The sequence below is a fragment of the Lissotriton helveticus genome, chromosome 2_1 (genome assembly GCF_964261635.1).
Source record: "Lissotriton helveticus chromosome 2_1, aLisHel1.1, whole genome shotgun sequence".
Taxonomy (NCBI): Eukaryota; Metazoa; Chordata; class Amphibia; order Caudata; family Salamandridae; genus Lissotriton; species Lissotriton helveticus.
Window position 1 is genome coordinate 280,171,364 of NC_136059.1, and position 18,899 is coordinate 280,190,262.

General features: G+C 44.1%; 1 protein-coding gene across 4 annotated transcripts in view; it reads right to left on the reverse strand.

Annotated features, from left to right (window-relative positions):
* Positions 1 to 18,899, reverse strand: part of MBD2 (methyl-CpG binding domain protein 2) — a 525,750-nt gene that overhangs the window by 357,597 nt on the left and 149,254 nt on the right. For 3 of the 4 annotated variants that reach the window (XM_078674814.1, XM_078674813.1, XM_078674815.1), the window contains exon 3: positions 17,996 to 18,133. The exons of the other annotated variant lie outside the window; for it this stretch is intronic. In XM_078674814.1, the coding sequence (XP_078530940.1) occupies positions 17,996 to 18,133 (138 nt within the window). The remainder of the gene's footprint in view (positions 1 to 17,995; positions 18,134 to 18,899) is intronic. 4 annotated transcript variants of the gene reach the window in all.

Genomic DNA, 18,899 nt, shown 5'->3' on the forward strand with positions numbered 1-18,899 from the left:
GCCAGGTCTTTAAGACCTTACAAAATAGTGGAAGAGAGACCAGACTAGACATTTCTACTGGAAGAGAGTTCCACAGTTTGGGCACCGCAGTGGAGAAGGCTCTGCCACCCCATTTAACCTTCTTAAACCTGGGAACAGTGAGTAGGTTTTTGTCCGAGTACCAAAGGGATCTGGTGGGAGCATAATGATGGACAATCGACTTAATGCCCTCGGAGCCAGAGTCATAGAAGGCTTCATGAGTCAGGCATAGGATCTTAAAAATTATCCTACGGTCCATCACAGAATCTTGATCGAGGGGGTAACTGAATTATGTCTAGGGATATTCAATACCAGCCTGGCCGCGGCATTCTGCACCATCTGTAACCGATGAATAAGACCTTTATCAATGCCTAGATAAAGAGCATTGCAATAGTCCAATCTGGACGTTACTAAGGCCATAACGGCCTGCTTGCGTGCTTTGAAAGAAAGGTAGTGGGAGTTCTTTCTGAGAAACCGGATGATGCCGAAACAGGTGGAGACAGTCCTGTTTACCTGAAGATCCAGGTAGAGGGCATTGTCCACAATCCCTTGGTTCTTCCCATGAGAAACAGGACCGGGGCAGACACCAAGCGTGGCCGGCCACCAGTCACTGGACCAGATTTCCTGATTACTCCCAAAAATCAGGACCTCGGTCTTCTCTCCATTCAGTTTCAAAAAATGTTCCATCATCCAAGGGGAAATGGCCTCCATCCAGCTCCTAAAATTAAGGGCAGACTCTTTTACAGTATGCGTTATGGAGACCATTATTTGGGCGTCGTCCGCATAGGACAACACCTCCAGCACAAAAGATCTCACCACTTTTGTGAGAGGGCCACATAGAGATTAAATAATGTAGGGCTCAAAGAGGAGCCCTGAGGGACACCACACCGCAAAGATTTAGGGGCTGAAAAGAACTGGCCCAGCTTCACCCTCTGCTCACGTTCACTAAGGAAGGAGGCAAGGAGACTCAGAGCAGTGCCCAGACACCTATCTCTCCAAGGCGAGCCACCAGCCTGTGGGGAGAGTGAGTGTCAAAGGCTGTGGTGAGATCCAAAAGCACCAGAAGAGTGGTATGGCCAGCATTGACCTGAGTCCGGATGTTGTTAAAGACTGCCGTCAGGGTTGTCTCCATACTATGGTATCTCCTGAAACCATGTTGAGAGCCATCCAGGAGATGGTGGTCTTTTAGATATGTGCTGAGATGGAGATTTTTAGATAGGCCTCCAAAATCTTGGCAGGAACGGGAAGCAAGGAGATCAGTCGGAAATGTTTCAGTTCGCCAGGATCTAAAGTGGGCTTCTTCAATAGTGGTTTCACAACCGCTATCTTCCACAGCGATGGATAGACTTCGTCAGAAATGGCGGCGTTCATAACTTCCGTAAAAAGGGGGGGGATCATGATCTCCCGGCAGGTTTTTAACACCTTAAGAGGGCAGGGATCTAAAGGGGATCCTGAGTTGACACGGTCCAGGAGCCCATCCGTCACCTCCAATGACATGGGGGGGAAGGTAAGGAGTCTGGGAGTCTCCCCAAAGGGCAGGACCTCACCGGAGGGAATAGAAGTTTGCATTCCTGTCCTAATACTGGAGTTCGCGGTTTCCAACAGGGCATAAATATCGGAAATTTTGGCTTGAAAAAAACCTGAAATTTTATCACAGAGTTCCTGCGAAACCTCCGAGTGATCAGATACCTGCGGGGAGATGAGAGAATTAATGATCTTAAAGAGATTCTTAGAAGATTTCAGGGAGGCGTTGACCCTGGAAAAGTATAATCTCTTTTCCTTCATAATGGCCGCTTTATAATCTTTCAGACATTGCTTATGTCGTTCCCTCTCAGGGGGTTCCAAGTGAGCAAGCCACTGTTTACGACAGCCCTGTCTGAGTTTACCGAGTCTCTCCGTGAACCAGGGAGCCGAAGGTCTTATTCTTGCTGAACAATGCTTCTTGACCGGAGCAAGGGAGTCCATTGCTACTGTCAATATTTGAAATCGTTCCATGGCAGCAGAATTGGCATCAAGCTGCTTGGCGGGCTTCAGCTTATTAAGGAAATGCGAAAGTGCATCCTTATTTATACGGTTAAAGTTCCTTCTTTCCTCCAGTTTCCTGTCGCTAGAAGTAGGCGATACGGTCGCCTGAAAGTATAAATCAAACGGGACAGCAAAGTGGTCAGACCAGGCTAGGGGGATTGGCTGCCCCACCTTTAGCCTGGGATCATTAGAAAAAACCCAGCGAGGGTATGCCCCGCAATGTGAGTGGAACTTCCAACCAGCTGCGAACAACCACAGCAGCCCAGAGTTTCCAGGAGGCCTTGAGTATCCCTACAGGAGGTATTCTCTAAATGGAAATTAAAATCCCCCAGAAGCGTTATGTTGGATCTCTCCAGATAAGGTTGTACAAGTTTGCTAAAGTTCTGACTAAAGGATGTCCTAGGGCCCGGTTGCCTATAGCATAAAATGCCAGAAAAGCTTTCGGTAGGGTGAAGGTTGATGGAAAAATAGTAAGCCTGATAAAGATCAGAGGGAGTAGTCAGAGCCTGTGTGCGGCAAATAAGGGCATCTCTATAAAAGATTCCCAACCCTCCTCCCCACCGGCCTACTCTATCCAATCTAGACAGGGTGTCCCCAGAAGGGATAGCGTCTAACCGATCCAGGCCTGACGCATCCATCGCCCAGGTTTCTGTAACAAAAAGCCAAGTTGGCTTCCTATCCGAGACAAAGTCTCTTAAAAGTGTTTTATATTTAATAATAGATCTAGCATTTAAAAGAGAGCCACTTGCAACCATCTGATTAAAGGGGGGCCTAATGGCAATAATATCTAACTTTAACCTCTGCCAAACCTCAGGAGACCCTTGGACTCTCTACACACTGTACCTCACTTTGGTGCAGTATATATATATATATATATATATATATATATATATATATATATATATATATATATATATATATATATAGCCAGTTTCTTACAGGAATATCTACTAAAAATGTCATAGTTGTTCCTTTTTACGAGTGGAATGTCCTCTGGTAGTTACAGGTAAAAAATCTTTTGGCGTTAATGTCGCGAGATAAAATGCATTTGACTATCCGGATATAGGGTTGCCTTTCTGTGGTGGAGAAAAAGCTACAGTTACTTTGTTTTTCTTAAAGTTTTAGTTCTATCCATGTAAAACATGAGTGCCCTTTTTACATCTACGGTATGGAGAACTTTCTGCTACAGAATCAGGCTTAAGGAAGAAAACTCGGAGCTCAATGGATTGACTGAGGTGAAACTAAGACTACTTTAGGTAGAAGTCTAGGATTAGACGAAGAACCAGTTTGTCTTTATGCATTTGATTACTAGAATTGAGGTAGAATGGTTTTAAAATGTTGTATTAGAGCGTGATTGAGGTAAGCTAAACGCAACTGTGTGATGAGGATTGCTTGTAAGTATGGTTGTAGTTGAGCAGGTTGAAGGTGACATTTGGGGACATTGATGGTGAACTCTAAATTGTGGATCAGATTCACTATAAACTGAATGTGTTGACATTGTTGATGGCTGCGGTCTTTGAAGAGCCAATAGTACAGGTAAGGGAATACGTGAACGTTTTGCCATCTTGGATGTGCTGTGACTACTGCCAAGCACTTCGTGAAAACACTAGGTGGGGTAGTGACCCCCAAACAGAAGAACTTTGAATTGGTAGTGTTTTCCTGCTATGACAAACCAGAGTTATTTGAGGTAAGCACCCAGGATGTATGGATATATGAAAGTAAGCATCCTTTAGGTCATTAGTGGCCATAAAGTTGTCCTGTTATAGAAGGGGAAAATGGAACCTTGTAGACTGGCCATAAGAACGTATTCTGATAGGATGTAGTGGTTGAGAGGTCGGAGGTATAAGATTGGTCTTAGTGACCTGTCCTTTTTTGGAATCAGAAAGTAGAGAGAATATACTACTGTGTCTTGTTGATGACAGACTGGCCACTTTGAGACAAAGGGCTTTTGGTAATGAGTTCCAGACAGTAGCCATGTTGGATAATGGCTAGTACCCACTGGTCTGTTGTGATGGACTACCAGAGTGGGTAAAAAGATTGAAGTCTTACCCCGACAGGTGTTGTGTGGTCTGGGGGAAGGATTGGATAATCACTGTTTGGCAGTGGATGTTTATCTGATGCTGAGGGAACCCTGCCCCTTCCTTTATCATTACCACGTCTGAAGGAGCCCCTGAAATACAGTGGATTGACACTGCTTTTGCTGAGATGTGAAGGCATCTGTGGTGGTGGATTTGTATCCAAACTTGTAACCAGAGCGACAAAAGTAGCGACGAAAGTAGCCTTTAAGTGTAGTAGATTGTAAGGCTCCCTTAGGTTTATCAGTGTCTGTGTCCTTCATTTGATCTAAGGTGGTGTCTACTTGTGGGCCAAAAAGATGCTTTTTGTTGAAGGGCATGTTGAGCATTGCTTGTTTGACTACCGGCTTGAAGTCCGAACATCTGAGCCAAGCGTGTCTCCTAAGGAGCACACATGTATTGATACCTCTAGCAGCTGTTTACACTGCATCTAGGGCACATTTTATGGAATTATTGGTGATGGTCTGACTCTCTGTAACAATTTGTTGCCCTCTTTACGAGGGTCCTCAGGGAGATACTGTAGTAGCTCCTCCATTTCATCCCAATAGCTCTATCATAACGCGCAAAAAGTACCTAAGGATTTGGCAATCAGCCAGTGATTAGCTGCCTGCGGTGCTACTCTTTCCCCGGCTGCGTCAATACGCTTACTCTTTTTTTGAGGAGGTGGCGTATCCCCAGTTGCCTGGCTGTTCTCTCTTACGAGCAATAGTGGCAACTAAGGAGTCTAATGGTACCTGACCCCGTATAAATAGGGGGTCTGACGGAGCAGGTCTGCATGTTATATCTACCCATGGGGTAATAAGTTGGACACGGACAGGCTGTTTGGAAAAAGACTTCCTCTTTGATATCCTTTTATCCGCCCACAAATATACTCTTTTTGCCTTTACTTCCTAGCATGTTACAACAACTGACAACCTCTTCAAAGACTACTTGTGTAGCTCACCCCACAGTAAGTTGCTAGTCAGCACTAGCATCTTCAGGAGGGGAGGGGCGGACAGAATAAAGATCCAGATCATTTGGTCTATTGGGATTTGTATCGTACGTGTGCCATGGGTCAGGATCCCTAATGGCTCTCCCATACCCCCAGTGTTTGTCTTCGGTACCCTGGAGGTGTAGCATCGAAAGGGTTGTGATGTGGAGATGTAGGAGATGGGGAAGTGGCGGCAGTGATGATGGTGGGGGAGGTGGTGGTGGAGGAGAACAATGATTATGAGCAACTCAAACGCTACCCATACGATACAGAAGTGGGTAGTTTGTTACACCATAGCTGAATCCTGTGTAGCTTTGGCTTTGAGCAGTCAGACTTAAACAAAGAAACAAGTGTAAAGCCTTTAGAAGTACCCAAACAAAAAAATAAAGTCAACCTGAGGGTTCCAGAGATCTAGATTTGAAAATAAAACATAAATCACAGCTCTTCATAAAAAAATTTAAACAAGCATTGGCAACCACCACAGCTAACTTTTAAAAAGTTGTGTTTGAGTACTCTGGCCCACTTAGGGTGATCAACTCCGACAGGGAGGTGGTCAAGGGTGTCAGTAAGGATTTGTAGGACAGTTACTTTGTCACCAAAGCAGTTTCCAGTCCAGTTCCAGGTTCTCTGGGCAAACAACCATAAACTATAATGGAGTGGCACTGATGCAATTGATACCGAATGTTGAAGATGCTGTAAGATTCTGAGGATGCTGTGCGGTCGGCGGGGGGCTTCCTTGGGCTACTTCTCGGTACATGGTCTTGGTTGGACAACTATGGCCACAGGGGTCTATGTCGCTCGAAGTCCTCTTGGCTCCAGCAAAAGTCCAGCTGTCACTGGGCTACTGGTCTACTGGTCTACGGTCACAGCAGCTCCCTTTGGTAAAGGCTGGTGTCGGTCCTGGGTGACCAAACTGCACTCCAATGACTCCCAGCTCCAGCTGTTGGAGCAGTGGGACTTGGTGTCCCCAGCTGTACGTCGGTAGTCAGTGGCGATCAGGCAATTCTGGCAATTTACTAGACAGGATGGGCTTCCTCAGCTTTTGTGGCCGTGTTACTGTAGCAGGAAGTAAAGCAACTGACTCTTTATGTTCACCTTTTGTCTGGGGCTCAGGAGCGACTATTCCTCATGCCAGGCAAAGACCTCTTTTCCTAGCCTAAGGATGAGTAGGTGCAGTCCAGCGGTGGGTGACAGGTTCAGGGAACAGCATGGCTGTCTTTCTTTGGCCTCTTTCCAGTCCAGACGTGATGTGAGGTCTGGGTGCCATATTTATGCCCAGAAAGCACACACAGGGAATGTGGCAGTTACTAGACAATTGGCTACCAGGACCTTTCAGGCCTGATAACGACTTTTGCAATGTATAACAAGGAGATGGATGGAATGCTTGAATTAATTTCAGCCACTGGCAATTGATCCGGCTGCAGTCCAATCAATTTTTTAGCCACCATGCCACCTCAGTTTGGACCCACTTCCAAGATGGCAGGGTCACTCTATCGGCATTTAAAGCTTGGTAGCCCACCCTAGAGGTATGGTTACCCGAGGGCTACACATCAAAGGAAAAAAACAGTTTGGCAACTGGCCTCCCATCTCTCTCCCGGACGTCAACCAGTCTACCTGAACAAAAGAGCTGCCCCTCTCGTATGGGTCCACAGTTTACCCTTCAAAGTCGGTTTCCCCTTTTTGGAACTTGCCTTTTGGGCTCACACGCTATGAGGCTTCCGGCCAGGGAGAGCCAAAACCTCCTCCAACAGCAGGCCTCTATTGTTCCTGCTCCTGGGAGTCATTCACACTTCTCCCCAGGAGGGCAGAAGAAGGCTGTCTGGTGGCCATCATCTACGAATGGCCACTGGAAAACTTGGGCAACAGAGTGGCAACTTTCTAAAAATTCATTTTCTTTAAAAGTTACTCATTTGGACTTGGGCATCAAGTCGAGTTTAACATAACAATTATTTCGATTCCTTAAAGTACCAACTTTAGTTGTGCCTTTCAGAAGTTAGAACAGTTGAATTGTCCGCATCTAAAACCTGTACTCGTGATGGGGCTACTAGCCTTTCACAGTCAAAAAAACTATTTGGAATTTTTACTGTTAGGTCACATAAAAGTAAATGTCCTATTTTTTTTAATACACAGCACCCGGCACCCTGTACTAGGGCTTCATAGGCATGCTATAGGGGATAACATATATTAGCAAGCATTGGTAAATCCAATAGGTCTCGCCTATGCAAGAAGAGCTAATGGCATTGGCAAAAAAAAAATTCCATCTTGTACTCCAGCACGGCAAAAAGTTAGTGGGGTAAGGAGAGTAGAATGTTGTAAAGTGGAGTAGAGTGGAGTGTTATGGGCGTACATTGTCAGAGTGTCATGGAGTGGTGTAAAGTGTCATGGAGGGAGTAGTGTCAGAGTGGAAGAGCATTGAGTAGAGTGGGATGGAATGTTGTAGAGTGGTGTGGCATACTGTGTCGTGGAGTGGAATAAAGGGTGTTGCAGGGAGTAGAATGTTGTAGAGTGGAGTGACGAAAATAGGAGTACATTGTTGTAGAGTGCAGTGTCAAACTGGAGTAAAGAGTTGTAGAGTTGAGTGGAGTGAGTGGAGTGGGGTAGAGTGGAGTACTGTGTCGTAGAATGGAGTGGCGTAGAGGGAGTTGCATAGAGCGCCGAAGAGTGGAGTAGTGTTGTAGAGTGGCATAGAGAGGAGAACAGTGTCAAAGAGGAGTACAGTTTAATGGAGTAGAGCACCAGAGTGGAGTATCGTGGAGTGGAGTATTGTGAAGTAGAGTGGACTAGAGTGAAGTGGCATTAAGTACAGTGGTGCAGAGTAGACTGGGGTAGAGTGCACTGGTTTTGAGGAAAGTGGTATAGAGTTCATTGGCGTAGAGGATAGTGAGATGGAGTAGATTGGTGCGGAGTAGATTGCAGTGCCATAGAGTGCAATGGGGTAGAATGGAGTGGCGCCGAGGAGAGTAGGGTTGTGTAGAGTAGATTGTTTCAGAGTAGTGGCATGGTGTAGGGTATAATGAAGTGGTGCACCATAGAGTGCAGAGGAGTAGAGTAGCATTGAGTGCAGTGGCACAGAGCAGAGTGGTGTAGAGTGCAGTGGCATAGAGAGCAAAGGTGCAGAATAGATAAGAGTGAAGTGATGCAGACTGGAGTGGCATAGAGTGTAGTGGTGTTGAGTGCATTGGTGTTGTGTAGAAGAGTGGCATATACTGCAGTGGTGCAGAGTGGCGTTGAGTACAGTGGTGGAGGGTGCATTATAGCAGAGTGGAGTGTCAGAGTGCAGAGGCATAGAGTACAGTGGCAAACATGGCAGTGGTGCATAGTAGAGTGGATGGAGTGCACTTGCATAGATTAGAGGAGTGCAGAGTAGAGAGGCTTAGAGTGAAGTGGCGTAGAGTGAAGTGGCGTAGAGTGAAGTGTCACAGTGCAGTGGTGCATTGTAGATTAGAGTGGCGTGGAGCGCGTTAGTGTAGAGTGTAGTGAAATAGAGTGGTGTAGAGTATAGGGACATACAGTCCAGTGGTGCAGAGTAAACTGGCATAGATTATAGTGGCATAGGGTGCACTGGTTTTGAGTAACATGGCGTAGAGTGCAGCGGGGGAAAGTGGAATGGAGTAGAGTGGAATGGAGGTGCGCAGAGTAGAGTGCCATGTTGTAGAGTGGAATGGTGAAGAGCTGAAGTGGCGTAGGGTGCAGAGGCATAGAGTAGATTGTTTCAGAGTTTAGTGAAGTGCCAGAGTGCAGTGCTGTAAGTGCAGTGGTGCTGATGTAGATTAGAGTGGCTTTGAGTGGGTTGGCGTAGAGTGCATTGGCATAGAGTAAGAGTGGAGTAGAGAGGTGTTGAGTGAAGTGGAGCAGAGTGAAATGGAGCAGAGTAGAATGGAGTGCAGTGACGCAGTGGCGTAATGTGGAGCCTTGCAGAGTACAGTGGAGTATGCATGGTATGGTACACACTGCCATTACAGGCAACACATCAATTGAAATGACCATTACAGTTGCATTTACCACTACCATTGCAATTTTACTGATAAAGTATACAGTGCATTCATTTGTTTTGATCGTATCAAAATATTTGTTTCCACCACAGTTCCAAATTATCAAAAAAATGAGCTTTATTTTTGTCTTCCATATCCTGAAATATCTGCACAGTTCATTTACAGATATTTAAAGGTTTTGTGCTAGAAAAAAATATAATACAGCACACCCTAGAGCTAGAATAAATAACATCCTACAGCCATTCTGCTCACATGGGTACCTAACATGGTCGTCACATAAATGCTCTCGCTTTGAAGTCCGAGAAAGAAAAGTAAACACCACGCTCCAGGAAAGACAGATTCTGACATTTGACCTCAGTCTTTGAATGCACAGCAAATGCGACAAGAACAAGATAAAAAAAAACCTGTTTACAGAAATCCAGTACTTGTGGAAGAATACAGTGAATGGGATTTGTGCAAGAGAAGGGAGAAACTCAAGCTGGACAACCCCAAAAAAATACTGCCAGCAAATAGAAAGCAAGCAAATGCAAGTTACAAACCACAAAGTCAATGGTAAGCTGGTAAACAATGGGCGGAATGCATTCCTATGTTAGCTTTCTGCAGGTCCCCAAGATGTCATTAGCAAACCAGGAAGTTTGGGCTTTGCTATTAGAATAAATGGCAAAATCAAGTTAGCAGGTTAAAACGGAAAAGTAAATTTTGCCATGTTCTGTGTCCCTACGTGTCATCCATCATATGTTATGTGTGCATGACCAATATGCATATGTTATTCCCCATGTCCGATTCAAGACGCAATTACAGTTGTGTCCTCCTCTAGTATGCCAGTTTCCAGTCCTCATGAGTAATATGAGTATCAGGCCTATGTAAAGCTACGTTGCCACGTTTCTCAGTGTGCACGTTATTCTATTATAAAGTCCCCGTTTCTAGGCCTCAAAAGGGCCTGGACACCAGATTCAGCTCCTGTCTCCTGAAGCCTCGCTGAGGAGCGATACAGCCCCCACCTGTATCCTCGACCTTCCACTTACTTCCGGCCTCGCAGTGCCCGGTGCAGCTTGGCTCTGCCTCTGAGTCTGCCAAGACTATGTTATGATTCCAGTTATCAGTTCAGTCCTCCTTCTCTGCATTCCTAAGCTACTGAACTACATCAATAGTTTCCGTCATTGTCTAGCCTATGCGGCTCCATGTTAAGAGAAATACTGTATTTAATGGTCATTTAATATTCTTCATCACGCACTATATGTAGAATAAATGCATGCTCCAGTCTTAGAGTCAGTTAGCTTTTCCCCTCATGACTTCTAGTTTATATCAACATGTTCCCTAAACATTAGATACCAGATAGGGTTTAGGTACATGTCGCACCGACCCTCCAGACTTTAGTCTCTGCTCCTAGCACAGAGTTCATAGCCCCCAGCTTCTCCTCGTAACACGTCATTGCCAGTTTGCGCGCACCACCAGGTTAGAGGTCCCGGCTCCTTAGGTAGCCCCCTCCTATGTTTCCGCCCATTCATGACATATTCTGTTACGTTTGCATCACATGTCTGAGTTACACCTTCTTTTTACTCTTATCTTTCGCGACTGCTACGCGTCACGCCTTCTGCTCCACCCACTGCTACGCCTACTGCAATGTAATGCTATGTGTTTGCGTTATGTATATATGCTCATGTATTGTTATTAAGAGGCAGCGCGCTCATCCCAGACCCAGCCCCAGCAGCTGCTGGGCCCTGTCATCCTATTCCTATGCAGGTTGTCCTGTTCCTGTCCTTATGCTGTATTAAACCTGCAAAAACTCCCACTACCTCGAATCTTGACTCTTATTTATTGAGCTATCTGTTATGATATATGTCTAGTCAAAAATAGGGTATTATTTATTTATTTACCACAAGTAGAGTGGACTAGAGTGAAGTGGCATTAAGTACAGTGGTGCAGAGTAGACTGGGGTAGAGTGCACTGGTTTTGAGGAAAGTGGTATAGAGTTCATTGGCGTAGAGGATAGTGAGATGGAGTAGATTGGTGCGGAGTAGATTGCAGTGCCATAGAGTGCAATGGGGTAGAATGGAGTGGCGCCGAGGAGAGTAGGGTTGTGTAGAGTAGATTGTTTCAGAGTAGTGGCATGGTGTAGGGTATAATGAAGTGGTGCACCATAGAGTGCAGAGGAGTAGAGTAGCATTGAGTGCAGTGGCACAGAGCAGAGTGGTGTAGAGTGCAGTGGCATAGAGAGCAAAGGTGCAGAATAGATAAGAGTGAAGTGATGCAGACTGGAGTGGCATAGAGTGTAGTGGTGTTGAGTGCATTGGTGTTGTGTAGAAGAGTGGCATATACTGCAGTGGTGCAGAGTGGCGTTGAGTACAGTGGTGGAGGGTGCATTATAGCAGAGTGGAGTGTCAGAGTGCAGAGGCATAGAGTACAGTGGCAAACATGGCAGTGGTGCATAGTAGAGTGGATGGAGTGCACTTGCATAGATTAGAGGAGTGCAGAGTAGAGAGGCTTAGAGTGAAGTGGCGTAGAGTGAAGTGGCGTAGAGTGAAGTGTCACAGTGCAGTGGTGCATTGTAGATTAGAGTGGCGTGGAGCGCGTTAGTGTAGAGTGTAGTGAAATAGAGTGGTGTAGAGTATAGGGACATACAGTCCAGTGGTGCAGAGTAAACTGGCATAGATTATAGTGGCATAGGGTGCACTGGTTTTGAGTAACATGGCGTAGAGTGCAGCGGGGGAAAGTGGAATGGAGTAGAGTGGAATGGAGGTGCGCAGAGTAGAGTGCCATGTTGTAGAGTGGAATGGTGAAGAGCTGAAGTGGCGTAGGGTGCAGAGGCATAGAGTAGATTGTTTCAGAGTTTAGTGAAGTGCCAGAGTGCAGTGCTGTAAGTGCAGTGGTGCTGATGTAGATTAGAGTGGCTTTGAGTGGGTTGGCGTAGAGTGCATTGGCATAGAGTAAGAGTGGAGTAGAGAGGTGTTGAGTGAAGTGGAGCAGAGTGAAATGGAGCAGAGTAGAATGGAGTGCAGTGACGCAGTGGCGTAATGTGGAGCCTTGCAGAGTACAGTGGAGTATGCATGGTATGGTACACACTGCCATTACAGGCAACACATCAATTGAAATGACCATTACAGTTGCATTTACCACTACCATTGCAATTTTACTGATAAAGTATACAGTGCATTCATTTGTTTTGATCGTATCAAAATATTTGTTTCCACCACAGTTCCAAATTATCAAAAAAATGAGCTTTATTTTTGTCTTCCATATCCTGAAATATCTGCACAGTTCATTTACAGATATTTAAAGGTTTTGTGCTAGAAAAAAATATAATACAGCACACCCTAGAGCTAGAATAAATAACATCCTACAGCCATTCTGCTCACATGGGTACCTAACATGGTCGTCACATAAATGCTCTCGCTTTGAAGTCCGAGAAAGAAAAGTAAACACCACGCTCCAGGAAAGACAGATTCTGACATTTGACCTCAGTCTTTGAATGCACAGCAAATGCGACAAGAACAAGATAAAAAAAAACCTGTTTACAGAAATCCAGTACTTGTGGAAGAATACAGTAAATGGGATTTGTGCAAGAGAAGGGAGAAACTCAAGCTGGACAACCCCCAAAAAATACTGCCAGCAAATAGAAAGCAAGCAAATGCGAGTTACAAACCACAAAGTCAATGGTAAGCTGGTAAACAATGGGCGGAATGCATTCCTATGTTAGCTTTCTGCAGGTCCCCAAGATGTCATTAGCAAACCAGGAAGTTTGGGCTTTTTCTATTAGAATAAATGGCAAAATCAAGTTAGCAGGTTAAAACGGTTTTGCAGAGGGAGACATGTTTTCACATTGTCACATCCAGGGTGGCACAATAAGTCAGTCTTAGGCAGGCTATAATTGGTTGCAAAATGATAATGATATACAAAGACCACAGCTATTGGCTATCCATTAGGAGGGTAGGCAAGGGCATAAATATATTCCACATTAGGCCTTTGGAATCAATTTTCGGTAAGCTCAGCCTATATCTAGCTGGCAGCCATCTTTAACAAGCTTTTGAAATGCAATAGGTCTCCCATTAATGAGAGTTTGAGCTGTTGGCAATGCAATATCTTAAACTCTGGCAAATGCAAGACCTATTGCATTGCAAATATTTGTTTCATTATTCGCGCCCTTGCAGGGCTTTCACATTCATGGAGGCCGCGCCCCTTGCTTTATACAGACAAAGAACAGGAGTAAACCCGTTAACCCAGGTGAGACTAGGTACAGTTTATATCAAAAGACAATATCTCAACTGGAAAACATTTAGAGAAGTGGCAGAATTCGCAAGGGAAGGGGAAGAACAAAGGGAGACCACAGCAGGAAAGGTGCAAGGAACAGGATTATTTTATATATATATATATATATATATATATATATATATATATATATATATATATATATATATATATATATAAGTAGTTCTATCAGCATTACAGTATATTTAAATAGAACAGTGACCATACATACAAGTGTGCACTGAATGTGGGCGGCGCAGTGACAAGGGTGAAATAACGATGTGAACGGCGCAATAGAAAACTAAATAAAACGTGGTCAAATACTAAAATAGCATATACAAGGTCAATCTAGGTCTTGGGTAAATTAATTTGACCACAATAGGCGCCAACGTTCTGAGTGGAGTAGTCAACGGCGTTTCGTCCTGTTCAATTTCAGGTCATCATCAGGACAAAGGTCACTTGATTTGGGAGTAGTGCAGGGCGCAGCAAGTGTTGCCGTCTGGCAGGGTGGCGTAGGACGATCCAAACACGCAAAAGCAGTCAAGGCAGAAGGCATAAGAAACCTACTTGAATTGAAGCAAGGTCCTGCGTAGGACTGCACCAGGGGTGGAATCACTCCAGCAGTCCACGGGGTTCAGGGGTCGAGGAACTCTAATTAGAAGAAGGTTTTGGCAAAAAAACGGGCTGTGCACATCAATCCGCGGGGTCAGGTAATTTCGGTTAAAGGAGAAGATTAGTGATTTCCAAACTGGCAAGCCGGCCGGCAGACAAGTGAAGCGTCAGTGAATGCCGGAGGGGGCTTTATACAAGCAGCATCTCAAGAAAGGGGCATGGCCAACATTAAAGTGAAACCGCGGCATGGGACCTAGTAATCAAACAAATATTTGCAATGCAATAGATGTCATATTTTCAAGAGTTTAAGATACTGCATTACGGCATTGGATACTTTGAAAAAAAGCATCTGTTTGTCAAGTTGACATACAGATGTTTTTTTTTGTCCTTGCCCGGGCTGGGCCACCCGTCTGACAATTCGGATCCCAACCCCACTAAAAGGTACTGTTTCTCTGACTGTCCTCTATGTCTGGTAAGCAGCACAGTATCAGGTTTTCAATGGAGCTCTGATTGAGTCGTCCAAGACAAGACAAGTGGGGGTCACCTACTGTGGAGAAATAAAGTCTTGCACTTTTTCCGGCTGCCAGTTATCACAATCGGCTGCTGTTTGCATATACATTTCCGGGACTAACTGGCACAGGTGTTTGGTTACTTGGATATTAGTTGGCCATGGGTAAGTGCAAGGTAGCTAAAATCCCGCCAGCATCCGACTTTGGCTGGAGAACTATCAACTGGTTTTTAGTGCAGGCAGTTAACTCGATTTCCCAAGAAATAGATCATGTTGAATGTCGTCTCTCTATTGGTGGAGGGTCTGGGTGTGGGATTATCGGGTTGCCCAATTATGTAATAGACATACCCCGAGTAACTGAGATCCCAAGTAGGTAAGATAAAGACCTTAGAACTACCGAACATTTGGTTAATTCAACAAACAATGAGGCAATCCTATCCCCACGTACCATTTTCGTTAACCAGACCAATCCTTAAGACAAAAAAGAAAGGAAATACAAAGAAAACCCATTATGCCCAGTGGTTCCAGGGGGCCACATACGTCCAAGACTTCAGCCCCCCAAACCACGGAGGTTGGGTCATTACCACATGACTTGGGGGACTCACAACGGGTGTCACCAATAGCTGAGATCAACTCCAGATTGGAAGCATTGCTGGCACCAATTTTAGAGAAATTGGAGGCCTTGTTTGTTGCGGTCAAGCTCTGTACTGGCCCCTTTGCTATTTTTCTTGTGTATTAACTAGGTGGACCAGACCTTCCAAGCAGTGCATGCCAATGCCCCTCAAGTGGCTGAGCGCCACACACCTGTAAATTTGTATGCAGACAATGCTATCCTGCTGGCCAGGACTTCGGTGGGGCTGCAACGTTTAATGGACGCCTTTGGGGATTTTATTGCTGCCAGGAAATTGACTATCAGTAAAAGTAAAACCTATACAAGGGCATATGGGTCAAGGGTCAAAAGCGATCCTTTTTTGATGGATAAATCACTGGTGACCTCTGTCAATACTTTTTTTTACCTGGGCATCACTATCTCCAGTAACGGGTCATGGAGTCATGAAATTACCAATGTTAGGAGTAAAATGGAAAGAAGCACCCATGTTATTTTTAGATTCTCAGCAACGTTGGGCTGTAGGCGGGTTAAGGAGATAACAGCAATTTATAGGGCAAGGGTTTCATCTATTGCAACATATGGGGCTGGTGTGTGGTAACCACAATAGTAAAGCCCTGCAGATGGAGGAAAATGGTTTCCTCAAACGCCTTCTCAGCCTACCCACTTCAGCTTCTTCTGAGCATAGAGAAGTAGGGCTTCAGTACCTCACAGGTATAGTTGCATCCCACCCTTTAGTGCTCTGGCATTCTATATGGTCCAAAGAAGATACTAGTTTTACAAAATCAATTATTTTAGACTGTTTTACTCCGGACAATGTCATGAAGATCCCATGGTTAGGTTATATTAGTTCATTGTACAGTACATTATTTAAGATGTCCGTCTGGACTAATCCCCAACAAGTAACATCACTTAGTAAGTTGTTGATTAGAGAAACCTTTATGAACCATAGGAGGGAAGCTCGGCTTGACTGTGAGCAGGAAACCAACTGTAAAGTTTTATCTAACACTTACCTCACAAGCGGACTGTCAAGATTATTTAATTTATATTCCCAATCTCATGCATCATCTTGTATTAGTCAGATTTTGATTGGGAATTGTCCATCACTTAGTTGCCTTCCCCACCATGAAAACCTGGCCTTTGGACACGATTCCTTGCCTATGGGATGGACAGAGTAATCAGAGCACTGTGCACTTCATGCTGTTCTGTGGCATTTATTCTGGTTTCAGAAATTACTATTTAAAACCACTTTTGCTCGCGAACGGCAGTGGTTCACATCTTGACACAGTAAAATATTTGTCCAAGCTAAACGATGCCAGGGTTTGTCTTAATGTGGCACTTTATATTACTAACGCATTTAATACACGCAAAAGTATGTTGTACCGATATAGTGATGACCCAATAATGGTTTTAAGAAATGTTATTGTCTGTTTTTTAAAACATATTTTGTGTTTTTAGATGTGATACATTTTTGCCCCATGGTGTATGTAAAGCGTCGTCAGTTTTGCTTTTTTTTTTTTACCTTGATTTGATACTATTCATGGATAATGTAATCAGTTTTTACGTATGTAAACATTCATGGTTGTTTTATACATACCAAATAAAGCTTTTGAATCAAATCAGTAGTTATTTTGCGCAGGATGATTAGGTAGACCTAATTTTTTGAGATATTATTACAAGGTGGGAGTCTGTATGCTTTTTGATCAAATGAATGTAGCCTCTGACTGCCGCATGACTGAAGTAAAATTTAATGGTGACCATCACCGCCACCCCCCCTCCTAATTGCAAAGGGAGTGGTGTTAAGTGCCCTTCAATGGCAGCGCGCGATCAGCTTCCTGCAGCCAGTGTCGGTACTGAAGTCCAATCCCTGGGCATGGCTGCAGGCTCGAGACTGCCGGCAAGCTGTGACCAAGTGTGTGCTGCCTCAGCCTGAGGGGGCCTTGCCCAAAAGGCCGGGGGGGAGAGGGGGGGTCGGGGTGATGCTGCTGTCTGCCGCCATTCACCCTCGGCAAACCAAAAGCTGTCCTTCTCCTGGGCTAAGGCAGCTCATCTCTGTGCAGCAGTGGGCAGCTGCTGACAGTGGCTGCGGGGCTGGGCAGGGTACCAGTGGACGAGGACTTCCACCTCTTGTGACTCCGCTTTGTCCCGTATACAGTGCTTAATTTATGCAGGTGGTTGGTAGTGGAGGGAATTCATTTTTGGGAGACAAGAGAGTAATTTTTCTTTCACCACATGTTGGCCAAGAGCAAGAGAGAATTACAGAAAGGGAGCAAGAAGGCAGAGGAAAATAAGGGAACAGTGACAACTGAGATAGCAGGAATGAAAAAATAACCTACAAGAGTGAGATATAGATACAGGAAGAATAGGTTGAGAAGCGAAAGAAGCATGATGTGGCATGAGTAATGGCCTCCTAAGAAAACGTTTGACCTCCTTGCTTATGTTTATTTGTTTGCAAATTAAGCATGGCATATGTATACAATGCCAATTGGTTTGTCCTAACTGACACAGAGGCAAGCACAAAGCCAAATCGAAAAATTACACATAATTCAGATCTGGTAATGTTAAGACTAGCATTTGAACAGAGCTCAGCAAACAAACTATTGAACATGCTTTAAAAAAAAAAAAAAACAATGCTCAAATGGGTGTAATTTATATTTATATATTTCTCTAGTCTTCATTGCTTGCTTTTGCTCACGAGAAAGTGTCACTTATAGTAGTTGAAATGTAACTCATAATTACACTGCAATTATGAAAATGTCACACATGGCAATCTGAAATCTTGGCAGCTAAGAAGGCAAGAACACATTGCTATAAAATAGGATTTCAAGGTTATGCACTTTAACAATCTCACCAGGTGATAAAGCATTTCAAAAAGCCTCTTGTCGTCCTAATAATTCAATGTTGACAAGGAACCTTCAGAAAGCTACACAAAATGAGACAAACCTGGCGTGGTTGTTCATTCACTCGCTGGGGATCAGATTTGACTTTGTTTAGCGGATGATTGGTAACTTTGGTTACAGGCTGTTTGAAGATAGATGCAGTTTGCCTTATTGGTAATGTTGTGTTTAAGTCCGGCTTACCCTATAAAAAGATAAATCTAGGTTACCATAAATCACATTCCCGCATCTGGGATATTTATATACTGTTGCTGATATAATTAATTCAGCAATCAATTATTTAGCGCAAATGAAGCCAAGATTGATTCATAAAAAAGAACCTTCAGAGTTTGAAAAGCATGCGTGTAAGAAATTAACCTTGCTGTACAGTTGCACCAGGATTCGTGTGTATGATAGAAAAAATGTAAATCTTAAAAATTAGATGACACATTTTTTCTAAGAATGTACAGGACGCACCACAACTTACCTGCTATTTATGGCACTTACCTCTCCAAATTCCAATTATAAAAATCTCTGTGCCATTTCTTTTTCTATACAATAAACTGAGTTTAATAGGCGGCTAGAACACAACTTAACTAGACTAGAAGTTGTTATGCCATTTCTTTCTCAGACATCATCTTCAGATTGAACACTGACCATTTCCTCACAATGTTGTTTCTAAAATAATTTCCTATGTGAGCTTTTCGGACACAGGGCAGTTCTCTGTAGTTGGATGTAACATGGTAAATCAATGCTAAGATATTAAAGTCTAGATCTTTTATCTGATCTTCTCCTCGCAATAACTGTAATAAAGTTAAAAGACCATCTTAAACTTATTGAAAAAAGTGAAAATAATTTGACATCCTTGTAACTGCCCAGCAGTTCCATCATTCTCCAGTATGCTAAAATCAACATTTAATTCATACCAAAGATTAAACTTGAAATATCTGTTCTCTAAAACCTCCTGGGGG